Source organism: Canis lupus, chromosome 16 (assembly GCF_048164855.1).
Source record: "Canis lupus baileyi chromosome 16, mCanLup2.hap1, whole genome shotgun sequence".
In the NCBI taxonomy this organism is placed as follows: Eukaryota; Metazoa; Chordata; class Mammalia; order Carnivora; family Canidae; genus Canis; species Canis lupus.
This window is the reverse complement of record NC_132853.1, coordinates 15461089-15482760: the sequence shown is the minus strand read 5'-3', so window position 1 is coordinate 15482760 and position 21672 is coordinate 15461089. Positions and strand designations below refer to the sequence as shown.

The following is a 21672-nucleotide window of genomic DNA, read 5'->3' as shown; positions in this document are numbered from 1 at the left end:
GTTTTTTGTTTTTGTTTTTTTAAGATTATATCCATTTATTCAGGAGAGACGCAGAGAGAGAGGTAGAGACACAAGCAGAGGGAGAAGCAGACTCCATGCAGGGAGCCTGATGTGGGACTCGATCCCGGGTCTCCAGGATCACGCCCTGGGCCAAAGGCAGGTGCTCAACCGCTGAACCACCCAGGGATCCCAATTATTTGCATTTTACAGACAACCAATACTCCTATGTGGGTAGAGGTATAATTCAGATTCCGATCCAGGTCTTGACCTCGTTCCTGGGTTTCTGGCCCCGCATGAGATCACTGCTGCCTGTGTAACTTTGGATCATGCCTCTCTTCTGAGCTTTGGCTTCCCTGTCTGCCAAATGACAGGTGCGGTGTGGCAGTGCCCATGATGCTTGTGTAGGTGAGAAGTGGGTGAGTGTGGGTGGTCAGGGATCCTCAGGTGTGAGTGTGTTGGGGCAGGGGTGGCAATTACATGGAGACCTTGGGGTGGGAGGCTTGGAGAAAAGGTAGCACACAGAAAAAAGACGGTGACGTTTTTGGCTAGCTCGACCTGGGACCAAGGCTCAATACTAAGGTGCAGGAATGTGGGTGAGGAAGCATGAATCAGTGAATGCAGAGCACCTTTTCTGAGAGTTGTCAGTTCCCAGAAACCCATTCTACTTCACAGCAAGCTAACCTAAATGCTTAACAGGTAGCATAGCTGGCTTGCCCCAACTGTGCCAGGGACCCAGAGGGCCGCCATCCTGGGACCTCATCCCATTCCCATCCAGGCAACATGTGCCACTCTCAGACACAGAAAGTCTAGTCTAGATCTACAAGGCCCTCATCTTAGAGTCTAGCAAGGGTCCATCACCATGTGCCATGGAGTTACACACTACCACCACCACCATCACCCCCCATCATGGAGCCACACACAAGCATAAAAGCCATGTTTCTAATTATCCTCCAATACAACAGACACAGAACACAGCCATGGGCCACTAGAAGCCAGGGGAACAGTTCTTCATGGTACACACAGCTCCCAGGGTGGAGTATGGATCACAGAGTGACTAGAATGTCCCTCAGTCTCAGGTGATAGGATAGGCGTGATAGTCACAGAGCAGGTTCCCTGAGGTGTCTTCTCCTGGGAGAAGGGCTGTTGAATCACCAGTGGCTGGAGGCAAGTGGTGAGGGTGGGACTGAGTGCCCACACAGCACGTAGAGAATGCTCTCTGAAGACCCTCAAGGGTAGATTCCCCAAAATATCTAGATTCTGGCTCTCTTCTCTGCCTGCCTCCACTTCTAGGTGTTAGGGCAGTCCAGAGAGAGGCAGGTTTCTGGCCAATGACTGGAGGCAAGGGTAGGAGCAGATGAGCTCGACTGGGCAAGAAAAACCCTGGAAAAGTCTGTGGCCACAGCTGCCAACACTTCACAAGAGGGCAGGTTAGGGCATGGAGCCTGACCCACCAGCAGAAATGAACTTGGGTCCAATCCTTTGCTCAGGCCCTGGAATTTCCTGGATCAGACTCCACGGGGGCAGGGGTGCTGGCAGGACACTCATCATCCTGCCCACAACCCCTACAAAAGAGCCTGGGTGGAAGGGCCTTTCCATCCTGCCCACTTAGTCTAATTGCTTTTGCTAAAAGCAGGGATCCCAAACCCTCCGCCCATCCCTCAGGGGGACAGGCAATGAGATGGCAAGACTCCTGGAACCCAGGGTTGCTTGTGCCAACCAGTCAATGGAGCCTGTGCAAATATGAGCATCTCCCCCTTCCAGGCAGCCTGAGGCTCGGGATGGCGTGACAAGAATGCAGGCCTGTGCCAGATAGGGCATGTGCCTGGCAGGTCTGCTTGGGCGGGACTGGGAGTGTGTGTGGGGAAAATCAAGAAACGAGCTATAGGCTGGAGGGGTCCTTCCTACATCCAGTGGACTGTCCCAGGTCTTCACTGTTGACAAACTAGCTGGTTTCATTCACATCTCAGCAAGAAAAGCCTGAGTGGCCAATTCTAGAGATCTGGACTAGAGAGAGCAAAGGCGTGTAGCTAGAGCTCCCCCTGGGAGGTGGAGGGTACCTGCTGCCTCTGGGAGCTGGGTCAGGCCCCCAGTGCTCCTGGCAGTGGTAGGCAGAGCTGGCTCCTAGCTTTGGCCTCCGCCCTGGATCCACTCTCATCTGGGCTCAGATATGTGGTTGGGCTTCACTCAGCAGGTCCTCCGCCAAGAAGGAGCTAGGCTGGATCTGCAGGGATAAAACAGATGGTGAGTAGAAGAGGGGAAGAGCAGATTTTCCTGTGTCTCTATCATTCCCCTTTTCCAATGGATGCAGCTCCATGGTATAAGTGGGTCCCTAGGACTGTGGCCCTGGAGAACTGATGAGGTGTTCAAATCCCCTTCCCTCACCAGCATACCTTGAAGGGTTTGCTTATCCCCACCACAGAATGTAGATTGTTGCTATAGTAACAGAGGAGAAACTGGTCCTCAGTCTCAGGGATATCCCTGGTATTGAAGTATACCTGGAGGAGAGGATGGATAAGAATGGGGTCAGCTCCCTGGCCTGGGCCCCATTCAGCTCTCAGCAACAAATTATCCCACCCTCTGTTCCTTCCAAGAGACAGAACAGTGCTCAGGCAAGCCCACATGCTGGAGACAGGGGTTACCTATCTCAGGAAAGGGGGCAGGTACCTGGATCAGCCCATCGCTGAAGGAGACCTGGTTGTCCCCGACCCAGACATAGGACACGTAGTCATTAATGTGGCGCAGCCCCACCTGTGGGAGAGGGGATTGGGCAGTCAGTGGTCTGGGAGGACACGGAACAACAAGGAAAGGATGCCTCAGGCTGGCCATTGTACAGTATGCATCCTCCCCTTCACTGCCAGCCCCTAGGTGGGCAAGGACTTGTGTGGGGGATGAGCATCAGCTCTTCAGTCTCTGTACCCAGCTCCCATGAGCCCTCAGGATGGATAAAACAAAGGGGTATGGCTGATGGACACCATGTCTTGCTCGCCACATCACCTTGTATAGTCCAATCCAGTCCCAGGGGCTGCTGAGAACGTCTGGGGTCAAGGAGTAGCTGATCAACATGTCGTTCTCCATGGTCCACAGCCCCTCGGGCATCAGGGTGATCGGTGGAACAGACACCAACGGCTTCAGCTACACACAGGGGTGGGAAAGGGGTTGAAATCCCACAGCATCATTCCTTTCCCTGAGACTAACGTTCTTGCCATGCCCTTCCAACACATCAGGGTCAGCGGGGCGGAAAGGGGGCACACAAGGGATTGGGCAGAGAACTCCACCAGGCTGCCCCGAGAAAGTATCAGACCTTGGCTGGCCAGCTGGAAGGAGAAAGGGCCAAAGGCTTGTCAGGGGTGGTTGGCCCTGCCAGGGAGGATGGGGCTGGGGGCCCAGTGGGTAACAAAGCAGAGAGCCAAGTGCTGAGGGGTGAAGGAAGGTAGGAAAGAATGGGGCATTGCTGACAGGTTTAAGATAAAAGAAGCCAGGTAGCTGCTCTAAGGCCCCTATGGTTCCTGACTCAAAGCAGGGAGGGTAGCTTAGGGGAAAATAGCTATAGGCATGCAGACGGACAGACAAACCAGTATTTGAAAAAGTGAAGGCTGAGGGCAGCCAGCAGGTCTCAAAGAAGGTCAATATTGCTTTGGTCATTTGATGGCAAGATGCAAGGATGGAGGGAGCTCCCTTTGCAACCTGATCCAGGTAGATTTAGGACAAATAGAAGGAAGTCCTACTTCACATGGTAGGTAATAAGCATAATGGAACTCATTAGCCCCAAGGGACAGTACCAAGAGGAAATGGAAACCTATTCACAAAGGGTCCGAACATGGTTTTTGACAGAGCCCTCAACAGCTTCTAAGAGCTGGGATACCTGACCTGGGAGGAATGGCAATGGTGTCCTCCTACAAGTCTCCCCTGGGAGATCTGCTGACATTAGAATCCAGGGCTGGGGGGTCTGGGACGTGGCCCAGTGGGTGCTCTGTTAAGGGCCAGGCAGCCTGGAAATTCACCTCCAAGTCAAAGGTGCTGGTGACAGGCTTATGGTCACTGATGCAGTACATCATGTGGCTGACATAGCTCCTCAGAGACAGGCAGAAGTGGGGGACTGGCAGCCTCTGGTTGTGGGGATTGGCTTGGGGCTGCCGCTTCAACCTCCATAGGATGCGGTCGGTCCATGCAGGCTTGCGCTTTTTCTCACTGGGGGTGGAGGAGGAAAAAGAATGTGGAGAAAAGGGTTGGCAGGAGAGCAAGATGGGTTGGCAGGAGAGCAAGATGTACCCCAAACAAGCCTGCTGGAACCCCGAACATCAGGGTCTATTGGTGGCCCCAAGACCCCTGGGCCACAGTGGGAGTGTGGCATGGTAGTAGGTAGGAATCAGAAGCATACTGGCCTTTGTCAGAATCAGTCAGGGCCTTTAGTCAGGTCTACATTTTTATGAGTCAAATTGTGATCTAGAAACATTCCATTTCAAAGCCTTTCTTACTTCTAGAACAAAAAGAGCAGTAGACCAAAGAAGCTGAGGCTAGGACTTTGGAGTCAGAGGTAAGCTGGAATTTGGCTTCAATTTCACTAATGGTGAGATCTCAGGAAAAGAAAGGGAAGCACTTCAGGAGGTTCACCATGTGCCTGCCGTCAGTACCACCTGTCCCCCTCTCACAGGTGGAGAAACTGAAACTTAGTGAGGAAAGAACCTTCACAAAGTCACATGGCTACTGAGTGGTGGAGTCAGGATTCAAGGCCAGGCAGCATGACCACAGAACACAAGTTCTTAACCACCAAGCTAACCCCTCTTAGGCCTCTGCTTTCTCATCCATAAGATGAAGGTAATAATAGTTACCCCACAGGGTTGCTGACATGATTAAATGAAATAGGGCACATGAAATATTTAGCACAGTGCCTGGTACAAAATAAGCTCTCTGCGCTTCGTTCTTAATAGTCAACTGAGAGATCTCTGGCCTGTTCTTTGCTTAACCAGCTTCACTCACTCAAGAGGCCGTATAGCCCCTGGAGACTGGAGTGCTTTCCTCCCCTAGGTTACTTTTACCCAAGACAGGCAAGTCTCTGACTCCTAACACAGCTATGCCCAGTCAGCTATTGAGGTGTTTTTTAAGACTGGCTGGGCAAGCAGGCTGTGCCCTCCAAGGGGAGACCCCACAATCTGGAATGGCAGTGGAAGCAGTTGCTGTTCTGGGTTCCTCCCCCTTGATTTTAAATGAACCCAGAGTAGTAAATCTTAGTCAGATGGTTCCCCACTTTATTTATTTATTTTTGGTTCCCCACTTTAAAACCTTTCAGGAGTTTTCACTGCCTCCAGAATAAGGCTCAAGTCCCCAAGGATGGCTTTTTTCCTGACACCCTTCCCCTTCTCTATCTCCCCGTACCGTCCCAGACCCGTCCACACCAGTGACTCTCCAGCCTCTGGACCTTTATTTACTCTTGCAGTTTTTGCTGCCTGGAACACCCTTCTTCACAGAGAGAGGCCCAATTCCAATGCTGTCTTTGTCTGAAAGCCGTCTTTGAGCTTTGCTTTCTGCCCTCAAAGCATTTTGTACCAGTGCTTCCCCTATTATGTTATCCAGTGCTGTCGTTTCCTGTTTCCCAGTCTGCAAGTTGGCTAGTGTGAGCTCAGAAGGCAAGCACGGGCTCTCAAGGTCTCCTGCACAGCCTCAGCTTTAGTACAGAGCCTAGCACATAGTAGGCACAACTGCTTGTAGAACCTAAACTAGCGACTCCTGGGTGGTCCAGCGGTTGAGCGTCTCCCTTCAGTTCAGGGTGTGGACTAGATCCTTGGATCTAGGATCTAGTCCTGCATAGGGCTCCCTGTGGGGAGCCTGCTTCTCTCTCTGTGTCTTTCATGAATAAATAAATCTTTAAAAAAAAAAAAGAAAAAAAAGAACCTAAACTAGTAGGCACAACTGCTTGTAGAACCTAAACTAGCGACTCCTGGGTGGTCCAGCGGTTGAGCGTCTCCCTTCAGTTCAGGGTGTGGACTAGATCCTTGGATCTAGGATCTAGTCCTGCATAGGGCTCCCTGTGGGGAGCCTGCTTCTCTCTCTGTGTCTTTCATGAATAAATAAATCTTTAAAAAAAAAAAAGAAAAAAAAGAACCTAAACTAAAACCCCAAACTCAAATCTCTCTCCTCAAAAAACGCCCATCCAGGGCAGCCCCAGTGGCACAGGGGTTTGGCGCTGCCTGCAGCCTGGGGTGTGATCCTGGAGACCTGGGATGGAGTCCCACATCAGGCTCCCTGCATGGAGCCTGCTTCTCCCTCTGCCTGTGTCTCTGCCTCTCTCTCTCTCTGTCTATGAATAAATAAATAAAATCTTAAAAAAAATAAAACTCTTCAATAACTTTATTTTATATTTTTTTAAGATTTTATTTATTTATTCATGATAGAGAGAGAGAGAGAGAGGAGGAGGGAGAAGCAGGCTCCATGCTGGGAGCCCAACGTGGGACTCGATTCCCGGACCCCAGGATCACCCCCTGGGCCAAAGGCAGGGGCTGAACTCTAAGCCACCCAGGGATCCCCTCTTCAATAACTTAAAAAAACAAAAAACAAAAACGCCCATCCAATCCTAATGTATACAGTTTCAGATGCTGATAACCAGTTTGCAATGCTATTTTTCGCCTTCTGTTTTATTCACTTACTGTTTTATTTATTTATTTTTTTTTTTTTAAAGTTTTTTTGTTTTTTATTTATTTATGATAGTCACACAGAGAGAGAGAGAGAGAGAGAGGCAGAGGGAGAAGCAGGCTCCATGCACCGGGAGCCCGACGTGGGACTCGACACCGGGTCTCCAGGATCGCGCCCCGGGCCAAAGGCAGGCGCTAAACCGCTGCGCCACCCAGGGATCCCCACTTACTGTTTTAAATAAACATTTCCGACATACTGTTGTCCATTCAACAGTAATACAGTCTTCTAGCAACAGAGGCAGAATGATGTCTCGCTGGTAAAGTCTGACTCAGACACCAGGATTTGGGGGAAGGTTCTGCCCTGTTAATTAAGAGCTATGTGGTTCTGGTTGGTGAACACGTGACTTAGAGTGGTGGGCTCAGAGGGCATGGAAGCTCCTTGCCTTCTCGTCACACCTTGCCCTAGGCACCTTTTCCATATTCCTGTTCCTGAATTATATCATTTTATAATTAACTGGTAATCTAGTTTAAAGGAGAAAGAGAAAAAGCTACATGCTCATGGGCAAGTGGCTTCACTACTGCCAGCTTCAGCTCCTTCAGCTCTAAGATGGGGTGATAACAGTACTTCCTTCAAAGAGCCATTAAGAGCTTAAACAAATTAGGGTGTGTCAAGGGAGTGGTCAAGAATCACTAACTGGGGATCCCTGGGTGGCGCAGCGGTTTGGCGCCTGCCTTTGGCCCAGGGCGCGATCCTGGAGATCCGGGATCGAATCCCACATCAGGCTCCTGGTGCATGGAGCCTGCCTCTCTCTCTCTCGCTCTCTCTGTGACTATCATAAATGAATAAAAAATTTAAAAAAAAAAAAAAAAAAAAAAAAAAAAAAAAAAAAAAAAAGAATCACTAACTGGCTCAGGCTCCTCGCGTTGTCTGAACCTTCCACTCTTCTGAGGAATGCTCAGAGCTATTCTGCAGAGTGCTATTTCCACCCCAGACATGACAGACACAGAATCTCCGAACCCACGTATCTGGCAATGCTTAAACTTGGGAATGAACCACACAAAGTACCACTCTCCCTTTCAAAGCATTGCCCCACCCCAACTTCCCTATTATGGTGACTTGTTGTCACTTCAGGATCCTCCTTAAGTCCTGACCACTGCCTGTCTTTCCTTCCTCCTTTTCCAGGGCCTGCCCAGGCTTATCACTGGGCACCTGTATGCTTCAGTCTTTCTTTTTTAAAAAAATATTTTATTTATTTATTCATGAGAGACACAGAGAGGCAGAGACATAGGCAGAGGGAGAAGCAGGCTCGATGTGGGACTTGATCCCAGGACCCTGAGATCACTCCTCAGATCACCCTGAGGCAAAGGCAGGCACTCAACCACTGAGCCATCCAGGTATCCTGCTTCAGTCTTTCAATGAAGATTTACTGAGCCCTTATTATGTGCCGGGCAACTGGGCATCTGAAAAATGGGATTGACAAGGTCCTCAAGGACCTTTGTCTGAAACAAAGTTAAATGTGTACAAATTGGGGCACCTGGCTTGCTCATTCAGTAGAGCATGAGACTCTCAATCTCAGGGTTGTGAGTTCAAGGCTCATTTTGGGCATGGAGCCTACTTATAAGTAAATAAGTGAATAAATGTGTACAAATTAAATATTACATATATTCCCCCAATTCTCCATTTCTTTCTTTCTAAGATTTATTTATTTATTGGAGAGAGAGAGAGCGTGCACGTGTGCACACAAGTGGGGAGGGGCAGAAAGAGAAAGAAACTCAAGCAGAGTGTTCGCTGAGCATAGAGCCTGATGGAGGTCTTGATTCCACGACCCTGAGATCACAACCAGAGCTGAAACCAAGAGTTGGATGCTTAACCGACTAAACCCCGCCTCCACCGAAGGGCTCTCCCGTGCCCAGTTCTTCATTTCTAATAATAATTGCAAAACATAGGGTCTTCCTGTGATAGGTGTCTAATGGCCTAGTCCTAATCCTCTCAGCACTCACTGGTAGTATATTATAGGTCACGTTCTCCTCTATTTACAAGACACTGAAGTTCAGAGGTCACTCTGTCCAGGCAGAAGTTAGATGCTTGCCCAGGTCTATGAAGTCCGTGCTCCTTCCACTGCACTCCACTGGCCAATTCCCAGCAGCCAGAACTGTCTCATAGTCTTACCAGAACTGGACCTCACTTAGGCTTTTTGGCTGAATGGTTGTGATTGAGTACAAGAATTGTTTCTGGAGATTAGTATGTCCTTACTTTAGAAAAACTAAAACCAACTAGCTCTGCAAATTTCTCTAGAGCCTAGAAAATTGAGGCAATTTGCTGATCCCAAAGTAATGATGTGTTCCATTTCTGGGTCTGAAATGAAACTTTTCCCTTCAGCTCCGTATAGTTGGCTTCTAAGTATCTCCCTGAACTCTGGACATGAATCTTGACTAGATTGATCCTAATACCCTCGGCTCGTTGCCTAGTGGAAGAGGCTGACCAAGCTCGTGATGACTTAACAAAACCTTATAGCAATCCTTGACTTTAACAGGATTTCCCACTTGGGCCCTTTCATCTTCTCCTATATGGAGCTGACATTTCGGCTCATGGATATTGCCATGGCTGGGCAAAGCCACGTGTGTACCATGCCCTGCACACAACTCACTCACAGTCACTTTGTACAGTTGGTCAGGCTCTTCTCAAGGTATCTTTCATCGGTGCTGTTGACTGACCAGAATGCTGCCCTTCTTTCTGCCAAACTATGCTGTTTCCTTGACAGTAGCTCTGATTGACTCCTGGCTTCAGGTGCCTACTTCCTTACTATTCATTCAACCTCCTTCAGTACTTTCAGAGTTCTAGAACCTTCTAATGGTCAACTCCTGGACTTGACAGTGCTTATTTGGATCTCTTGCTGTGGATGGATCCCTCTAATAGACTGGCTCTACCCTCCCCCCTTTTAAAAAAGATTTATTTATTTATTCATGAGAGACACATACAGAGGCAGAGACATAGGTAGAGGGAGAAGCAGGCTCCCCACAGGGAGTCCGATGTGGGACTTGATCCCAGATCCCAGGATCACGCTGAGCCGAAGGCAGACGCTCAACCGCTGAGCCATCCAGGCATCCCATAGACTGGCTGTCCCTTAAATACTTTATCTTTTCCTTTTGTCCTCTCAGGCTCCCAAAAGACAATAAGCCAGGCACTATGCTATATACCAGAGATGGTCATAAATCAGATGCAGTCTCTTCAGGTATTTGTAGTACAGCAGGAAAAGCACAGTGACTTAAAAGCAACACTGAAAGCATGGTGTGTGCAAGGCTTTCAGGCAGCATACAGCCAGGAGAGAACTCTCAGTGAGATGGAGAAGGGTTAGGGAAGTCTTTCTAACAGCGACGATGTCTGAACTGGATTTTCGAGGATGAATAACAGTCTGGTCACACAGGCACATGGTAAGTGCTCAGTAATGTCAATCACGATGTGGACTGTATCTATTATATGGAATTAAGTATCTGACTCCTCTTTAGCAAGCCTCTGCTATTCCAATCCTGCCTTCCTTTTTGCTGCTGCTGGCAAGACTCGCTGTGAATTTGGAGGTACTATGGGCTAGATGGAAGCACTGTGGGGCAGAGTTCAGAGTCAGGTCTTAGCTCCAGCTCCACCACTACTAGCTAAGCCTCCTGGGGAAGTCCTTTGAAGTCTTTTAACATCTCTGAGCCTCTGTATCCAAACTCAGTACCTGCTGCATACAGCCTAGCCTACACTCAGCTGTCTGTAAGGACTTCCAGTCTCCTGGTAGTTTCCCTACCATACCTGGGGGTAGGGGCAAAGGGACCCCTGGCCACATGGCCTGCCAGCAGCTTTCTTCGTGCTATCAAGTGAGGATTTAAAGTCCACTGGTAGAGGGCAGCCCGGGTGGCTCAGCGGTTTAGCGCCACCTTCAGTCGAGGGCCTGATCCTGCGGACCCAGGATCGAGTCCCACATCGGGCTCCCTGCATGGAGCCTGCTTCTCCCTCTGCCTGTGTCTCCACCTCTCTCTCTCTCTCATGAATAAATAAATAAATCTTTAAAAAAAAATAATAATGTCCACTGGTAGAAAGTCCCAGCCACCAAGGCCCAGGCCCATCCTATTGAGGTCTCACAATTTCCATGATAGCTCTCATTTTCAATGGATGGCTGGGAGTTTGGCAGTCTCCTTGAAGCTGTGGCCTCAGGCCAGCTGGCCAGCTAGAACCTGCCCTCTTACCTCCTTTCTGGCCTGCCTCTGTTGCCTAGGCTAGACTGTTTTCAGTGTTCATAGCCTCTTCTTGAGTGCATTGCCCAGGCCATGACCCCACCAAGTCTTGCTCTACAGTCCTGAAATGCCTCACCCCCTCTTCCTTCCTTGGAGGGGACACTGGCTCTGCCATACCACTTCTAGCACAGGGCCATCAGTTCTACCTCTCACCCTGGCCTGGCTGGGGAGATACTTATTCACTCCCTCAATTCTAGAGGCACTGCCCTGGAGGCACCTCCTGCCTCCCTCATAAGACAGTTCTGCGAAGAGGATGGGGCACCTGGGTGGCTCAGTTGGTTGGGTGTCTGCCCACTGCTTGGGTCGTGATCCTGGGGGCCTGGGATTGAGCCCCATGTGGGCTCCCTGCACAGTGGGGAATCTAATTATCCCTCTCCTTACCCCTTATTCCTGCTTGTGCTCTCTTAAAAAAAAAACAAAAAAAAAAAAAAAACACCAGCTCTAAGAGGAATAAATGAAGGAGCTGCTCCAGGTGAAACAAAAACCCTATAACATGGAAAGGGTTCTTCTTTTTCTTCGAAGAGAAGAGAATCCTTGCCAAATTGGAACAGGAACTTCATGCTGGAGCCGCTCTTGACCCTCTGCCTAAGCTTAAAGTTTCGGTGGTTACCTGGCCCCTTCTCGGCTTTTTAGAAAGGTTTTTAGTAAAACTACCACCTGAAGACATGAATCTAGCAACAGCAGTTGTCACAGTGCTTACCAGGTGCCAGGCACTGGGCTAAGCACACATAAGGTCTCATTCACTCCTCAACCTCATGAAGGTGGGTGCTTCTATCATCCCCATCTTATAGATGATAAAACTGAGGCTTAAGGACATGTAGCTGATGAGGACATGTAGCTGATGAGGGTCAGAGCTGTATCTCTAATTACTAGATGTACTGTCTCTATTTTGTTCCCTGTAAACTCCTCCATTGACAACTACTGCTTCATCTTCCTAAGTAGTACCTGATCCACTCACAGCTGGGGCAGGGGTACCTGATAGCAGTAGCTGGTTGAGCCAAGATTTCTGTCCCTGTCCGGAAAGGACCAGAAAGCCAGGGGGAGTGGAGGCAAGGGTTCCCAAAATGCTGAAATGCAGTCCCCCCCAAGTGAGGAATCAGCTGCTTCACCACCACCCCTACCTTGCCACCACCTTCCTGCTCTCTGATGACAATCTAGGACAACTCCCACAGTCACCACCTCATTAGGTGGGTGGGAGGTGCCACTCCTGAGGTGATGGCTGGATCTATTCCTGCTTCCCTAACACTTCTATTCTGAGGCAGCTCCTTCTGCCACACAATTTGACTTCCCAGGCCTCTTGGCCCCTCATTTTCTCCTCATAGGCTAATTCCAAATCTGTGACAGGCTGATCCTCTAAAGGTGGAGCCCCCTCACCTGGTGTCATAATTGTTGGAGTTCTTATCAAACTTGTAGGTGGGTGGAAAGAGCAGGGGGCCCTCCTGGAATTGCCGGAGCAGTGGATCGTGTCTCTTGGCGATGCTGAGCTGGAGAGAAAGGCACAGTCTCATCTCCTAGTAGTCCTGACCCAATGGCCCAGTACACACTCCATTCAAGGGCTCAGCACATGCCATCATGGTAGGCCAAGAGTCAAGCAATACCACTTCACTTCCTCACTGCTTCAGTGACAGCCTCAGCAGCCCTTTCCATTCCACCACCATCCCCTGGAAAGCAGCCGAATCCTTTTGCAAACATTATCCCATAGTCCTAGGGGAGGCAACTGCCTACTATTTCCCAGTCCTTGGACTATAGGAACCAGGCTTTGAATTCCGTCTGGGAGCCATTAGCAAACGTTATCAGAGGGGAGGCTGGAGTAGCCAGGGTCCCCTTGCAAAGGGATGGTATCTCATCTTCCAGGAGGCAAGCAAGCCTGGGGATGGAAAAGACGACAGGGATACAAGCGAGTTGGTGCTGGGTACAGGACCACAGCAAGCTGAAGCCCTTGCTTGCGTTCCCTATCTTAATGCACACCCACCAGCTCCCCCAGGTGAAGACCAGGCCCCTAGGGTGCAAAGCCCTGTTAAACTCCTCCCTGCCTGAGAACGAGGACTTCAAAGGCTTGGAAACGGAGAGCAGGTGCTCAGGAATCTGAGAAGTGGCCCCCCACATTTGATGTTAAATTTCCACAATGGGCCCAGATCACCCGTCTGGACCCTTCCCTCACTTGATACCTGATCCTTCTCCCACAGGTCACTGTAGCACCCATTTTTTATGGATTCCCGAACAAAATGCAGCCCAAAGTCCTCAATCCGAAAGTTCATGTCTCCAAACCAGAGAATGAGGCTGCAGAGAGAAAAAGCAGCTGAGGGTTGTAATGAGGGCAGAAAAGGGAGGAGCAGCAGGCCTCAAGCCTGCTTACTCCTCCAGCGCAGAGCTCAAGGGGCAGGTGAGACGATGGAAGCTGGGAGAGGAGCCAGTGACAGTGATGACATGGAATGGGCCCTACTGAACTATTCTCAAGGCTGCTTTCCTGCCATTTAAGCCAAAAAGACCAGCCCCCAAGGGCAAGTAACAAATACAGAGTAAGCTCTTGCCCTCCCTCCCCCTCCCTCAATAGGCCACAAGGCAAGGCTGAGAACCAGCTCCCTGGGGGTGACCTCAGGAACCACGGGGTTCTCAATCTAGTATGTTGAGAAGTGTACAAGTTCCTAGGCAGGTCATAGGGGTCAGGAAAAGGGAAGGGGTCCTAGACCCCAGGCAGGTAAAGCTGGACAGGAAAGCAGATGGGGATTCAGAGAAGAGGCTGAGAAAGGCCTGGAGTGGAACACAGGCTGCCTGAGGAGAATGCTAGCCTGGGCTGGTGTAGGGACGAGGGCAGGGGCAACACTTCACAAGTGCATGCTCACTCATGGTCCAGGATGTTAGGGATATCCTGTTCTTCAAAATTCTGCATCTCCAAGATCCGGTCAAAGTGCTCCAGCCTCTGGTCATTGTTGGCCATATGGGGGGGCAGGTGGCAGTTGATGATGCTGATATAGTAGCCATAAAGCTTCATGCAGATGTTTACACCTCCTTTGTTCCCCTGGTAGGACAAGTGGGCAGACGGGCAAGAAGTTGCTCTGAGACATACCTCCCCTTTCCCATCCCAAGCCTAAGCTGAGATGGTCTCAGCCTGCCATAGGATCTCTAGGGCTAGATACTCAGCTCCCTGGAGTGACCTCTCCATCTAAGAGCCCAGCTCACCCAGCCTGAGGCCTCTGGGGTGCTAAGCTCCCAGAGGCAGGAGAGCAGGTATGAGGGGCACTGGTCTGGAAGAGTGCTAAGGTTCATTTCACCCCCCTTTTCCATTTGTTTGCCCCAAAAGCATCCAGTCCTCCCCAGCCCAGTGGCAGAAGGCCTCCCAGCTCATGACTCAGAAAACTCAGTCCTTACCCAGTACCCGAAGAGGCCAGTGGGGGTGGATTTAGTAGAGAGGATCTGGACAAAGGGCAAATGATGATGCTTGGCAAAGAACAGTAAGAGGAGCCCCTGCATGCGGACACTGGACACCTACAGCATAGAGGGGACAATGGTCATTCATTTCCCTGCTCAGGCTGAGCAAGTCCTCATCCAGCCCTGAGGTCAATGGTATCTCAGCTTCAGGCTCAGAGTTTTACTCCCCTGAACTGCCAAATGATGTATTCTGAGAGCTAAGCAAATTCCAGTTTCTGTTCCTAGGCTTCGGTGGAAGGCAGAGAAGACAAGGCTGCCAGGGTACCCTGCCATCAGGAGAGCACTGACTCTTCAGTCCCGGTACCATGCAGCCTAGGGACTCCTCTCTCCATGTTCTTTTTTTTTTTTTTTTAAAGATTTTATTTATTTATTCATGATAGACATAGAAAGAGAGGGGGGGGGCAGAGACACAAGCGGAACGAGAAGCAGGCTTCATGCCGGGAGCCTGATGTGGGACTCTCGATCCCGGGGCTCCAGGATCATGCCCTGGGCCAAAGGCAGGCACTAAACCGCTGAGCCACCCAGGGATCCCCCTCTCTCCATGTTCTATGTGTCCTCTGGGCACTCCAGCTGCCACCCCTGTGGGCCAGGGCCTCTAAGAGGAAAGGCCTATGGTAAGATAGTGGCTAAGGGCACTGGCTTTTAAGTTATCCAGATCTGGGTTCAAATCCCACGTGGCGGGGCGCCTGAGTGGCTCAGTGGTTGAGGCCTGCCTTTGGCTCAGGGCATGATCCCAGATTCCTGGGTTTGAGTCCCACATCAGGCTCCTTGCATGGAGCCTGCTTCTCCCTCTGCCTGTGTCTCTGCCTCTCTCTCTCTCTCTCTCTGTGTCTCTCATGAATAAATAAATAAAATCTTAAAAAAAAAAAAAATCCCATGTGGGCTCTTAGTATGTGATCTTGGGCCAAGTCTCAGTCGATTTTCTCATTGATAAAGCAAGACTCTATCTCATCTATCTCATAGATGCTGGAAAGATTAACTGGCAGCTATTATTTCCTGGTTTAAGGTTTTAAAATATATTTTTTTAGTAATCTCTGCACCCAATGTAGGGCTTGAACTCATGACCCCAAGATCAAGAGTTGAATGCTCTTCCAATTGAGTCAGCCAGGAGCCCCTGGTTTAAAGATTTAAAAAAAAAAATAAATGCAGGGAGTGGCGCCTGGCTGGCTCAGTTGGTAGAGCACATGACTCTTCATCTCAGCCCCGTGAGTTCAAGCCCCACGTTGGGCATGGAGCCTACTTAAAAAAAAAAAAAAAAAGTAAATTCAGGGAAAGAACATGAAAGAGCCTTCTAGGGTGCTAGAAATATTCTGTACCTTGACTCGACTAGTAGTAACATCAAAGCATATGCACATAACAATCCATCAAAAATACATCTAATTTCTGCATTTATCATAACTCAGTGGGAGAAAATTGAGAAAATGCTCCCCCAAATAATTATACACTGTGGGTAGTTGGATTTCCACAAAGGCAATAAAGAGGCAATGAGATGGGCAGCCTGGAATAATAGTGAAAGGGAATAGAAGGGAAGGGAGAAGAAATGGGTAGGAAATATCAGAAAAGGAGACAGAACATGAAGACTCCTAACTCTGGGAAAGGAACTAGGGGTGGTGGAAGGGGAGGAGGGCAGGGGGCGGGGGTGAATGGGTGACGGGCACTGAGGGGGGCACTTGACAGGATGAGCACTGGGCGTTATTCTGTATGTTGGCAAATTGAACACCAATAAAAAAAAATTATTATTTAAAAAAAAAAAAAAAAAAGATGGGCAGCTTGGGTGGCTTGGGGGTTTAGCGCCGCCTTCAGCCCAGGGTGTGATCCTGGGGTCCCGTGATCGAGTCCCATGTCGGGCTCCCTGCATAGAGCCTGTTTCTCCCTCTGCCCTATCTCTGCCTCTCTCTCTCTCTCTCTGTGTCTCTCATGAATAAATAAATACAATCTTAAAAAAAAAAAAGAGGCAATGAGAGCAAGCACAGTGGACATGTGTTTGCAGACTGGGGAGAATAGTACAGAAATCCTTCATATTGCCAACCTTGTTAGGAACCATCATCCCTGTTCTGCAGACGGAAAGCTGAGGCTGAAGGAGACTAAGGAACCAGGAGGACTACTCAGATAACAATGTTAGAGGTCCAGGATCCCTACAATCCCTGCTGTCTGTGAGGTGGAATGGGAAAGGGCCATAGCCAGTGACCTCTCTCTGAGCTTCAGGCTGTCTACACCTACCACCCGAGTAGCTGTTTCCGGAGAATGAGGTGCAGAGGCCAAGGAGGAAATCCCCGGGTGGGGAGCATGTACTAGGGCCTTCCAGGAATTATGAAACTTGATCCCACAGGCCAGGAGCTCTGGCACAGTGGAGGAGTCAAAGCAGGGGGAACCCCAAGCCCAAGACTGAGTGAGGGAGGCGTGAGAACCTAGGATTGGGTAGAGGTTGCTACTAATGTGTCTCCAACCCCACCCTTCAGCCCCATCTTGGTGTCTCTTGTTCACAAGCATATATGACAACAGAACTGACTCCTAAGGAACTGCTAGAGATCCAGGAAGAGCTTTTAAGCTTAATCCTAACCCACAGAGCAAGTCTGGGCCACTAGGACCCAGCACAAAGGTACCAGTCCACTTTGTAAAGGAGTAAGGCTGGGGTTAGGAGAGGGAGGCAGGAAAGCCTCAGACTGGGAGAAAGGGTGGGGCTGTGGGGAAAGGCAGGAGACTTGCAGGGGAAGTTCTGTTAGAGGAAGTGAAGTAGGAGGAGCTAAGGAAGGGCCTAAGGGGAGGCAGCTAGGGGCCCTGGAGCCAGCAAAGGGGGTCAGGCCCAGGCTTCTCAATCTCTAACTGGCAAAAACTTCTGCCAGAGGAACAGGCTGCAAGTGGGGCTCACCCCTTCACCTCAACTCTTGGCTGGGGGAAGGAGGGTCACCCATCTGCTTTGGGTGCCAGGCCCTCAAGCAGGCCTCCCAAACATGGGAGGCCACATGGGTAGAATGGGTTGTGTCCCTGCCACAAGCTGAGCTAATTTCCTTGGCTTGATTCCAGTCTACCAATCCCTTAACAGTAAGCCGAGGTCCAAGGAGGCCTCCGGTCTTGGGAAGAAAGTGGGTGGTGAGAGAAGTGGTTCTGCCCTCTTGGAGGATCTAGCTTCCACATCTGTAGCAAGAGGCCTGAGCTTCATCTGGGGCTTGGGGACTGGCTTTTTCAGCCTCAGCAGGACAAAGCTTGTATTCCCTCCTCCTGGCTCTGCCCTTGAGAGGACTCACCCTTAGGCAAACTGGGGTAAGAGAATTAATTCTGAAGAAATATAGTCACCCAGAAAGGGATTAGAGGAATTCTGGTTATTTCCAAGAAATAATGCACAGAGTTCTTTAAATGGGAGTATGCTTCATGCCTCAGCTGTGAAGGACATAAAGGTGAAGATCTAGCAATCTAGAGCCTTCCTATGGTCTACTTCCCCCAAAGAATACTGGCCCTTCAGACTGAGAACTATTTTCCTCCCCATCCTTCTCTCCTCTCCTAACCTCTGGGCCCCTGAGAATTTGAGGTACATGTCTCCTGTGATCAGAGGATACCCTCTGATACCAACAAGCTAGCCATGGGATACCTGTCAGCCTCAGAGCTCCCCAGTATAGCAACAAAGTATAGTAGTTAAGAACATGGGTTATGGGGCGCCTGGGTGGCTCAGTCGGTTAAGCATCTGCCTTAGGCTCAGGTCATGGTCCCTAGGTCCTAGGATCGAACCTAGTGTCAATGCCCTGCTCAGTGGAGAATCTTCTTCTCTCTCTGCCCCTCCCCCTTGCTCTTGCTCATGCTGTCTCTCTCAAATGAATAAATGGAAAATCTTTTTAAAAAATTAAAAATTAAAAAAAAATAAAAAATTGAAAACTTTTTAAAAAAGATTTTATTTATTTATTCATGAGAGATAGAGACAGAAACAGAGACATAGGCAGAGGGAGAAGCAGGCCCCATGCAGGGAGCCCGACGTGGGACTCGATCCCAGGACTCCGGGAATATTGCCCTGAGCCAGAAGGCAGACAGCCAACCACTGAGCCACTCAGGCATCCCCAAAATTGAAAATTAACTCCATGCTAATACAGTAAAGAAAAAAAAAAAAAAAAGAAGAACATAGGTTATGAAGTTTGAAAAATCTAGAGTCAAATCCCAGATAGCCTGTATGGCCTTTGAGTCTTGGTTTCATCTGCAAAATACCCACATTTCAAGAGAGTTAAGAGTGCTTAAAAATGTACATAAAGAGCTTATTTACAATGCTTACTGCCAAATAAGCACTCAATAAATGTTATCAGTTATTATTATACTCCGGGATTTCAGTCTGGGCATGTGAGTAGATTGGAGGCTGCGGTGGATAGGCACAAGTGTAAATAAGCCCTGCTGTGCTTCCCCCAGGATTCTCTCAACCTGAAAAATGACAAAGTGTTAAATGAACCCCTGGGGTCCCAGCTCAGCTCCACTGCACTAGAAAGACCCAAGGCAGGCAGGAGCCCCTGGCAGCCACGTGCAATTGAGCTTTAAGCCTTTAAATAAATGGAAACAGCATGAAAGCCTGAGTGGAAGATTGGAGAACTGGGGGTTAATGACAAGAGGTGAAACACATTTCCCACTGCCCATGAACTTGTTAGTTACCTTGACGAAGCTCAGAGGGGAAAGCACATCCATGAAGAAACTGCTCCATGGGTCTTCAAAGGCAGTGTCAGAAAGGAGGCTCATGATCCCACAGTTCATTTCCTGCAAACTGCCCATCCCAGGTCAGAGGCTCTCCCCTGGCCTGGAGAGTAGGTCCTCTGCCACAGACATTTAGTACTGTCCTCAGCACTTTGAAACTTTGGCTATTCACGGCTGTGATCTCTCCCTCCCCTGGCTGTTGATTGCCAACCCCTTGCCATTACTGACTCAGGACAAGACATACTGACTAGTCCTGATGCAGGCTGAAAGCTCCCAACCTTAAGACTCCACAGTGAGGGAGGACAGGCTACAGTAGTACCCCATGGGGACAACTTTGGACTAGTCGGGCTTACCTATTTCAGAAATGGAAATGGGTGAAGGGGCACTGCAGATACCTACCCAATGACATACATGTCCAGATTCAGATTGTCTTTGTTCAGCTGAAGAAGATCACTGAGGTCTAGAGGAGGTGCTGCAGAGGCCACGTTCCATGTCACAACTTGTATGCTGTGGAAGGGATGCCAAGGGAAGTTGTGGAGGGGGGAGGAGCTTACCAAGTAATAAACAGGGGGAGAGGCCTGCTAATGGCTGCACCACAATTCACTGCAACTATAATGGGAAACACGAGTTTGTGTACCTGGTGGGAATAGGGGCACTGAACTACAAGCCCTTCATCCTCACTTTGTTTCTGAAGCAGGACATTTCCACCCTGTTTTAGCTCCTCCATGCAGGCTCATAACTGCCCACACCTTGGCAGCACTGGTACTGCTGACATTAGGAAAGTTGCCAAAGTGGGTGCAAAAGTTTCGGGGTCAGGTGAGAGAAGGGATAGGGATGGGGATGGGGCGGGTAGTCAGGAATTTAGTAATTCCACCAGTCATTCACACCTCAGGGCTCCTAAGACCACCAGAAAGATTCTGGAAGTTCAGTTTTCACCTTGTAAGAGGCCTCAGCACTACAAGACAGGAGAACTTCAAAAATAAAGATAAGACAATCATATCCCCCTTCTCTCCTCTTCCTAGCAGGTTCCTGGAGCATAGCCAAGTCTGCCAAGTATTTCAGGGAACCCAAGGAGAAGACTCTAAATAAGAGGGTTCTCAACATCTCCCTCAAGAGTCTACCCCCTTTTGGGAAAAATCATCAGTTGGATAACATCCTCAACCTTGGCTTCATATAAGCCTTAGGGAAGCAAAAGAACTAGATCAGCAGCTCTCAGTAACAATGGATCCCATCAGAGGCTCAGAGGAAGGACACTTACAGATCTCTTTAATTGAATAGTTACAGCAACACTCCCAAGAAAGCCCCAGAGTCAGCGGAGTACACAGCAGTCAGGGGCTACAAAACCTGCAGAGACCAAGGAGCCACCAAGCCTTAGGGGAGTCCTAGGTACACAATGAGGAGGAGGACCTGCAGTAGTGGAAAACCTAGAATGGGTGAGGGTACAGGGGGTTGAGAGAGGCAGGAGAACAGGGCAGCGTGTCCAGAACATCTCTTTTCCACCAGATCCTGTTCTTAGAGGTCCATGCTTTAAAAAGCACAACTTGAAATTCTTGGCCAGCTTAAAACAACTTCCCCTTAAAACAACTGCCCCTCCCAGTGAACATCAACAAAACAATACACAAACCACCTTCGGAGGCGTTTGGCCAGAGATTCTGCACTTCGTTTGTTTACGATCTCCCCCTGCTGTCCAACGCAGGATTAAGGAAAGTAGCCCTTTTAGTCCTAGGCTCTTCGGTTTTCCCAGAGACTAAGTGAATGGAGAGTCAAAGTCGGGATTTCTTGCCCTCACTCTCTGATCCGACGATTAGCAGCAAATCCTTACATTGTGACCTGCACTAAGTTGGTGATTAGCGTTGTCCTTCGTTAAAGAACAAGCATGGGACCAGGCTATATCACTGCACTAAAGGATCTTATCTAAACCCGATTTCGGATTTTGGGAGGTCAAAACCGGATCAGGCAGACCCGTGATGCATGTGCTGACCAAAAGAATACAATTTCTATTCTAGAGCTGAGAGGAGACTGCCTTGTTATGTCTTTAACCTCAAACAGCCCAATACCGCTCCCTCCGCCAGAAGCCGACCGAAACACCTGCTTGGGGCGCCCAAATAGGAACGCGGTCGGTGGCCGGAGTCTGGAGGGAGCGCGGGGCTTGGGCCCCAAACACCCCCTCGACACTGGCTTGGGAGAACCGCGAAGGGTCTGTGAACTAGAACCAGCCCTGTAGGCGCGGTCTCTCTCCCAGTCTGGTTCTGCCCCAGAGCCGCAGCCCTGAGAGGGAAGGAGACAGCGATGCCCCTCGGAGCAGGTCGGCTTGCCGGCAGCCGCCTTCCTCACCTGAGCCTCTTGCCTCTTGGTTCGGTCGGCTTCCCTGGGTTCAGGGCCGCCATGGTCCCCACGCCGCGGCCCCGCCGGCTCGTGTCTCCCCCCAGCTGCTCCCGGCCCGATCCACCTCCCTCCGGCGGCAGGTCCCGGCTAGCTCCCTCGCACCCGATTGTTTTCCTTCCGGATTCTGATCCGCCGCCTCGGCTTCCGTAAGGGGCGGGGCTTAGGGGCACGAAGGGCTCTGGGTGGTGCGGCCTGGGGGAAGAGGCGGGACTCTCCAACCAGCGCGAAACGCTGAGAGGAAAGAGCCTTAGGGGATCCGGGATGTAGAGGAGGCGCGTCTCGGTGTCGGCAGCGC

At 49.9% G+C, this 21672-nt stretch overlaps 1 protein-coding gene across 5 annotated transcripts; it reads right to left on the bottom strand.

Moving 5' to 3' along the window:
- Positions 1-925: 925 nt before the first annotated feature.
- INPP5K (inositol polyphosphate-5-phosphatase K) lies at positions 926-21642 on the bottom strand. 5 transcript variants are annotated; one of them, XR_012008547.1, is made up of 13 exons: positions 21327-21639; positions 19392-19499; positions 18954-19062; positions 14271-14387; positions 13745-13920; positions 13070-13181; positions 12276-12385; positions 4002-4188; positions 2995-3132; positions 2665-2748; positions 2391-2495; positions 2058-2221; positions 926-1158 (listed from the first exon to the last, which is right to left on the bottom strand). XR_012008547.1 is itself a non-coding variant. In XM_072779108.1 (12 exons), the coding sequence occupies exons 3-12, from the start codon at positions 19050-19052 to the stop codon at positions 2162-2164; spliced, it is 1188 nt and encodes a 395-aa protein (XP_072635209.1). In that variant the 5' UTR covers positions 19053-19055; positions 19392-19499; positions 21327-21640; the 3' UTR covers positions 926-2161. The 5 variants fall into 5 exon arrangements, 4 of the variants coding, with proteins under 4 accessions (XP_072635209.1, XP_072635205.1, XP_072635208.1 ...); XM_072779108.1 differs by having other exon boundaries at positions 926-2221; positions 18954-19055; positions 21327-21640; XM_072779104.1 differs by having other exon boundaries at positions 926-2221.
- Between the last annotated feature and the right edge of the window lie 30 nt (positions 21643-21672).